This window comes from Ananas comosus, unplaced genomic scaffold (assembly GCF_001540865.1).
Source record: "Ananas comosus cultivar F153 unplaced genomic scaffold, ASM154086v1, whole genome shotgun sequence".
In the NCBI taxonomy this organism is placed as follows: Eukaryota; Viridiplantae; Streptophyta; class Magnoliopsida; order Poales; family Bromeliaceae; genus Ananas; species Ananas comosus.
In genome coordinates this window covers 2,317-10,140 of record NW_017891727.1, presented here as the reverse complement: position 1 = coordinate 10,140, position 7,824 = coordinate 2,317, and the positions used below count along the sequence as shown (strand labels likewise).

The 7,824-nt window shown below is 35.3% G+C and overlaps 1 protein-coding gene across 1 annotated transcript; it reads right to left on the bottom strand.

The window, feature by feature from the left end:
- Positions 1-2,208: 2,208 nt before the first annotated feature.
- Positions 2,209-3,631, bottom strand: LOC109705112 (probable protein S-acyltransferase 14). The gene is made up of 5 exons (XM_020225875.1): positions 3,605-3,631; positions 3,436-3,521; positions 3,300-3,365; positions 2,675-2,783; positions 2,209-2,574 (listed from the first exon to the last, which is right to left on the bottom strand). Exons 2-5 carry the CDS (start codon positions 3,475-3,477, stop codon positions 2,552-2,554), a joined length of 240 nt encoding a protein of 79 aa, XP_020081464.1. The 5' UTR covers positions 3,478-3,521; positions 3,605-3,631; the 3' UTR covers positions 2,209-2,551.
- Positions 3,632-7,824: the final 4,193 nt, after the last annotated feature.

The window sequence follows — 7,824 nt, the reverse complement described above, 5'->3', positions numbered from 1 at the left end:
GCTAAGATCGATGTGGATTTTTTTATGAGCTATTGTAATTATCAACATAAAGGAAAAAAAAATTGAAGTGAAAATGTAAGGAAACCCCTCTACTAGACGCAATTTTGAAATGACTCCCTAAGCTTTAAAATTTTTAATTGATACCTCCTTATCCTTAAATCTTTCGCAATAAAGTAAGTTTAGTAAAACAAATTAAAATTTTCATCAAATTCATTCACAAATTCATCAAATTTAAAAAATTTAATTATCTTTTAACAAATAAAACTAGAAGAACTAATAATTTGCAGCTGATAGCATCGCAAAATAAAACTTTCAACTAAAATAACTAAACTAATTCAATTGCAAAATCGAAAGTTAAGAGTGTCACAATAAAAAATATTAAAGTTTGAACGAGCCATTTCAAAACAGCCTATTGCTGCAATTTTTTTGTTTTCTTCTTTTTTGATTTTGAGTGGTCCAATGCTGCAATTTGGTTCCTGCAAGTTTTTTACTTAAAAAAATTTACTTCCTGTTAAATATATGCGACTTTTAATACAAAGTGACCTTCTAAGAATTTTTTTATTTTTTATTGAAGCAAATTGAAATAAATGAGCTAGGTCACAGATAAAGTAAATGATTATTGAATGGAATAATTAAGAATTAAAGTGTTTAAAGAAAAAGTATATAAACCAACTAACCAAGTCACCATATTGGGATAGTACAGGAACTACACATTTAATTCAAAAAACCCTTTTTTTAAATTTGTAATCATAACCTTCAATCAGATAATGCCATCACATCTATCTACATTCTTTTTTTTCACCTGAAAATTAACATCTATCCTGATTTTAAATTAGGAAAACTTCAAAAACCTCCATGTGGTTTCAATTTTTTTCACTTTAGTACCCTATGGTTTAAAATGTATCAAGTTAGTACCATGTGGTTTCTCACTTTATCATTTTAATATCCTGTGGTTTAAAGTGTATCAAGTTAGTACTCTATGATTTTGCACTTTATCACTTTAGTATCCTGTGGTTTTAATTTTGTATCGAGTTAGTACCCTATGGTTTTAATTTTGTATCAAGTTAGTATCCTGTGATTTTTTAAATCACAGGGTACTAAAATGATAAAGTGTGAAACCACAGGGTACTAAAGTAATAAAGTGCAAAACCATAGGGCACTAACTTGATGCACTTTAAACCACAGGGTACTAAAGTGATAAAATGAGAAACCACAGGATACTAACTTGATACATTTTGAATCACAGGGTACTAAAATGAAAAAGTATGAAACGACAGGAGGGTTTTTGAAGTTTTCCCTTTTAAATTTAAACATTTTATCATCACATGCTTCCGTAGCATAAACAAATTGACCTGGTTTACATCCTACACAGAATCTTGTGACAATTTTTTTTTTTTTTTCCATTCTTTCCATTTTTACCCCCAGGACGACGCAACCGATAGAAAGGGTAAGCAGGGTAAAATGGGGATCTCCAGTGTAGAGCCACAAAAGCTCAATTACAACTGAAACCGACCACCAGTAGAGTAACGTGCTTTCCACAACTGTAATAATAACCTTGACCTGTTTCCCAGCAAAAAATAATAATAAATACAAAAAAAGGAGAAAAGAAAAGGAAATAACTCAGTTGTTAAGGATCCACCTCCATGTAACAAATTCTCAGATGGGGCAGATCACTATCTAATTCTCAAATATGATCAATTACAGCTGCCCAAGTTCAAAGCATCCATCTTTGGCTGTGATCAATCTACTACTTACAAATCCCCTAACTTAAAAGAAAACAACTTCAACTAGGCTCCCGTGGTTTAGCTCTTTTTCACTTTACCACCCTTTGATTTAAAAAAAAAAAAATTTACTTTGCTATCACGTGGCTGTTTAACCATAAGGTTTTATTATCAAATAGGTTAGCAAAATTATACATGTACAAACAACAAAACGGCTCAGTGCAAATTATAGATCAGCAAAATGTTGCATTTGACCGCCCTATGATTTGTAAAATGTATGACTACACTATCATAGGGTTTATAAATCATAGCATTTTAGTACCCATCCCAAAATAAAATCTCATAAATCATAGGGTGGCAGAATAAAAACGCATTAAGCAACAACAGACGAGGCAAATTGAAGTTACCCCGCTAATTTTAGTCAAGCAAAATTTTAGTTCAATTAAAAGAACTAAAAAAATAAAAATAATAAAAATAAACTCGCGAATTTTATCCACAATTGTGGCCTTTATCAAGCAAAAAGAGAGACTTGGATCTGAAGGTACACACAACAATATCACTAAAACTAAAATTCAACAAGTTTGAAGCAAGTTTAAACCCTACAAGCTTACCTCACCATATATTAACTAAATACATCAACAACATTTTACAACTCAACCGAACCATTCTTAAAACCGTACAACCCTGGAACTATTCCTTTTTAATTTCCGTGTCAGCAAAACAGTTCAAAAAATTTACGAATAATTCTTTAAATAAGTTACCTTATGCACATATCGGAGTGTTGAAGCCGCCAACATTCGAAAGGTGCTAAATGATTAGGTGCTATTAGATCACCGTGAACACTTCCATTTATCTATAAGAAAAGATTAATGGAAGTTGAACAGGTTATAATTTTGGATCTCGAAGGTGAAAAGCCGTACGAAATGAATTCTTTTATTATAACTCTTCCGCACCCAAATCGGGCCTAGTTGGATACTCGAGGCCCTGTAGAGCCGGCATTCTTCGTAAATCCTCCTCAGAGTATGTGGGGATGAACCAGTATCTCTTGTCAGTTCCGAAAACCTGATTATAAAACCATCAGATAACGGAAATAAACAGCAAATACAATGAAAAAGACAATGCAGTTCAGTTTTCATTCTGTCTGTGCGTGCGTGCGTGCGTGCGTGCGTGCGTATGTGTAGAAGAGAGTCCTATTGATTAAATAAGTGGCATGGAGATAATATTGGCAGGAATCATAATATATTGTGCATAAAAACCATATTTTCTGAGTTCCAGCCATCAAACATATGAACAAAAGAGATTAGAAGTAATTGATCCATTAAAAACTCAAATTTCTGAGTCACTACCAATCAAACATATGCGTGTGAAGTTATACAAAAATAATGGATTCCTTGGCATCAAATTTATGTAGATGAAGATCAATCAATTTGTAGACATGACCTTATGAATCTTATTTAGATGAAGATCAGTTATTCATTAGCATCATTCTTTATTGTTTGTTAGCATCATTAGCAGCACCACCGGACGTTATATACGGTTTGCTAAAAAAAGGTTAAGCAGCAGGAGGAAAGGATAAACCTGAACAAAATTCTTCTTCCGGCCCAGATCAAACTTCCATTTTGGAGTGGTTTTCTTCTCATATGCCTGTGAATGAAAAGATATCGAATTATTAAATAACTAATAAAAGATGAGAATCAGTTTGTCAAACACTTACCTCAATGGTGGTTGTATTAGCAGAAACCAATGAAATGTGCATGATCAGGAACCCCAGAACACTCAAAGCAAAAGCCAGGTTTAACACTAAAGCAGAAACAACAAAAGAAATTGGTGATATTTGTTTTACAGGCAACAAAGTTGTGAAAGCAAGCAAAGAACATACGCACCAAATGTTAAAAAGGTGGTTGCAAGTGTTCCAGCCCGCGCCGCTACGTGTCTAGCCCCCGCCACTACCGCACCTTGCACAAGTTCAAAACGTGCCGCGAGGCTCCCGAGCCTAGGGAGTACTAGCGGGAGCAGGAGCCGTAGCAGCCGCAGTGGATGATGCGGCAGCAGCAGAGGTTGATGCCGGGGCGGGAGAAGCCGCCGCGGCGGCAGCGGCCTCCGGAGCCGAGGGATCAGCGGGAGCGGCAGGAGCAGGAGAAGGTGGAGGACCACGCGAGGGAGGGGGGGGAAGAGAGAGAGAGAGAGAGAGAGAGAGAGAGAGAGAGAGAGAGAGATCGATCTAAAACTGTTGGGCTCGAGGCTACTGGAAGAACTACCTTTTTAATCCGGCTAGCCATGGATTTTTAACCTAAAAAATCCGCTAACCTTAACAATTTAAAACGATGGGATCCCAAAGAAAAACTAGAGAAATCCTTGCTAAGCCAAGTCATAAGAATCTACTAACAACTACTATATAAGAAAAGATTTACATCATTACTCCTCAAGTCTGGGAAAAAATCATTAAGGAAAAACAAGGCTCAACCTTACTCGATACCCACGAAGTTAAATCTAAATCATTATGGTGAGACTCCTTCACTCGATTGAGTGAAACGAACCACTAGATGGAACTGTCCTAGCCCTTACGGAAGATTAGGCTTACTAATAACAATGTCAAAATTAGTTAGGATATAATCGAGGTATTAAATCTCTTCTTTCCTCGTATTTAAGAAAATGTATATAACCTTTAAATTTCAAAATTTAACTATTAGCTCTTTTTCCTTTTCCCTCCTCCTTGTTCAAATCAAAAAATGAAAAACACGATTAAGTTAGCCATTAAAGACTTTCATTATTACAAAACACGTCAACTATTACGAAAACACCTCGATAAAATGACACCATGATTGCCTGGGGCCTTCACAAGGGGACTTAACCTTCGGCAGCCACCTACTCCTCTCTCCTCTTTTGAGGGGTAACTGACCGAATCTTAACGTCGTCAGACCACGAAATTGACTCTGCCCTTCAGGTTCTCATTCCATAACGGCCTTCACGTCGGTCAAGTTCGGCGGAGCAACGGTAGTGACAAGACAAACATTCGAGCGTAGAAGGAACAGGAAGAGATGGATGAAGTTTACGAATCCGGTATAAACCGTAACGAATAAAAGGAAAAAGAAAGAAGTTCAAGACACGTCAACATCCATGGGTCGCTACACTTGAACACATGGAAAGATAACAGCGAATCGAACGTTGAATAGAAAAATAAAATTTATAATCTAAATCATAACGTAATTATATCTTAAATGATTATTAGGACATCATATTTGTGAATTCTTCCGAATGGGATCCACTGACGTGAGGTATTTGAACTCCTTTTTCTTTTGTTTTATTTTTCTTGTAACGACAAAAGAGAACGACGGAGAACAATGGACATTACTATTAAAGTCCACCTTCTACACACGACTTCTACCTAGTGGTAACACATACCCAACATTTAACGCAACCACGAAACTTAATGTTCATAAAAGAAGAGAAGGACCATACGAAAAAGGCCACTAAATACAAGGAGAAATGATTTACAGAAATTGAATAAAATAAGTACCATTACGCTGACGTTCTATCAGTTAAAACTACATGTATGAATCTTTCAAAACTTTTCAAAGCTATTGTATATACGTAACTAGTTTTATATACGAAATGAATCAAAGATGACATAACCCGAATTTAGAACTCGTTAATTGATCTGCAAAAAAAACATGAGATAAAAAAAAACCTTAGTAACACATGAACGTCATACAACCCACTATCTATAATCTGATAGGGAAAGACTACCTACCACTCCCTCACTCCAAAGGGATAACAACCGATTCCCCTAGTTAACCGAGGTTACGGAAGATTAAATTTGTTTTGAATATAAAATTCGAAGTACTCGGGAAGGACTTCAGCTTAAACATCAATGGACCTGATAAAAATACCACGAATAGAATATGTAAACACCAAAAATATAAGACAATTATATAGAGAGATGACAAATCTGATTCACATAAAAACAAATTTAATCTGTAAACCAACAGGAGGATCCTCTCTTCTCCTTTTTCTTACAACAACAAACAACGTTCTTATGACGCCTGACCCACGTATTAAATTAACCCTGAGAGAATAACGATCTTTATTAATCTCAAGCCGTAAAAACTACTTTAAGGTCACGAAACTGAACAGGAAGGTTAACTTACATCAGTGTTGTAACCATTTAGTTGATGAAAGGTTGTCCTATACTATCAGATAATAACGAACTCGATCAGAACCTGGGGAACAGTCAAATTAAAAGACTAAAAAAAAAGAAAAATTACTAGACTCGGGCGGGTACATCTACTATGACTCTACGTTTGGTAAACTGGAACACATAAGTCGATTTTGACAGAAAAACTCTTAAACTGCACTAAACCACATAGATGTCAATAATTAATAGATTAATTAACACTCTTCCCATGGATACGCAAGAGGACGAAACATGGTTCACAGTTATACCATACTTACCACGGTAGATTTTACCTCAATTCTCATTTTAGTCTCTTGAATTTTCAGTAAAATCAAAATATTAAAATCAGTTACATAGATAAGGAAGATTCAGTAAATTAACTGTGTACAGCATGTTCTAAAGACCATCCTCAGTTAACCGAACTAAGTGTAATTGATCTTACGTACGTCGTGACAACATCACTTGTCAAGACCAAATCCAAAATAAAATCACCGTGGTTTTATAGACAATCCAAATATCTAAACATTAAACCTGAGTCAAAAACCCCATTCTCGTGATTGTCTCTTCATCGAGTCCTTCTTTGTTCTAACTTGGAACGACTTATAACTATCAAATGACATTACGTCGTTATATCCGAAACACCTTACTCATATCAAATGTAAAAGTTTCTTATTGAGTAGATGTTTGATGTTGTAATAGACGGTAAACTGAAATTACAACTGACTTATTGCTGACGAACACTGAACTCTATGACTACAACGATCGATCCTTTATCAAGTGAAAAACCGAGGTCGCTTTCGTATTAGAAGAAAAAATCCCTTTTCTTCTTTTTCATATATTAAACGACCGTAACTACACGACACAGTAACAACGATAAGGACAAACCATAACTACCTGTACCTAACTGTGCCCCTACATTATTTTTATCATGTACAATGCAAGTCATACCAACCAACAACTAAGTGAGACAAAAAGCACTTGTTGAACTTACTACTTTGACTCTCAATGGTGTTGTTAATTAGTAACACACGTTTAACTTTTAAAGTTAACAGTCTAGAATTATATTACCACATTAGATTTATAAGTTCAGCGTTCGTTGTTTAAAGTCTAGATATTAGTCGAAGTCTCCGGTTGTACTACGCTTACTCCCCTGACACTTCTTTTGTTATGTGTAAGGTTAAAGGTTTACCTAAACCCCGGGATTTTCTACTTCTTTATCCGGTTCAACGATACACGAAATTATTGAAGTTATGAACTTATTAATCAAACCTTAAGAGCTCCTTCGTTAAGTAAATTGTTTCAATAACATCAGAATTAGAGAAGAGAGAAGATAATTATTCATTGGTAGTGATCCGTGAAGGTGTTGAAATTTGATCAGAGACTGGTATTAAAGGAACAACTGCATATCTGGTCTCAATGGATCTGCTTGTAGGATTTCATTTGTTTCGTGATCTTTAATTCAACCCAATCAACGTTTAAATGCGCAACCCTAACTGAGTCTAAAGTTAAAGTAGGGGCCTCAAAATCAACACTGCTAATAAGGAACTTTAGCGTACACCTAAAGACAAAGTAAGACTCTCAAAGTTAAAAAAGCGACTTCCCAGAAAAAAAATTTTTTTTAACAGGAGTTTAACGTTCAAATTGTTTCCTTTCATACTACTACCACGACTATAAAATTCCGCCATCTGATGACCTTCCACGATTGATCCGTAAAAAAATTCTAGCATGCGATGACCTTCCTAAATTAACAAAACGTTTTGTTTGAAGTATCTAAAGTAACAATGTTAACCTTGACTCCTACTTTGATTTTAATACCAATATCAAACACTTTCCTCCCTGGATTAACAAAACATTTTGTTTGAAGTTCCTGATTCAACAATGTTGCCCTCGACTCCTTTTTTAACTTTAGTCCAGCTTCAAGGACCTGAT

Bases quoted from the DNA above. Each gene is read 5' to 3' on its own strand.
- LOC109705112 (XM_020225875.1), bottom strand. From the start codon at position 3,477: ATGCACATTTCATTGGTTTCTGCTAATACAACCACCATTGAG. The intron at 3,366-3,435 runs GTAAGTGTTTGA...TTTCATTCACAG, and splicing joins CTAATACAACCACCATTGAG to GCATATGAGAAGAAAACCAC. The intron at 2,784-3,299 runs GTTTATCCTTTC...TTTTATAATCAG, and splicing joins GGAAGAAGAATTTTGTTCAG to GTTTTCGGAACTGACAAGAG.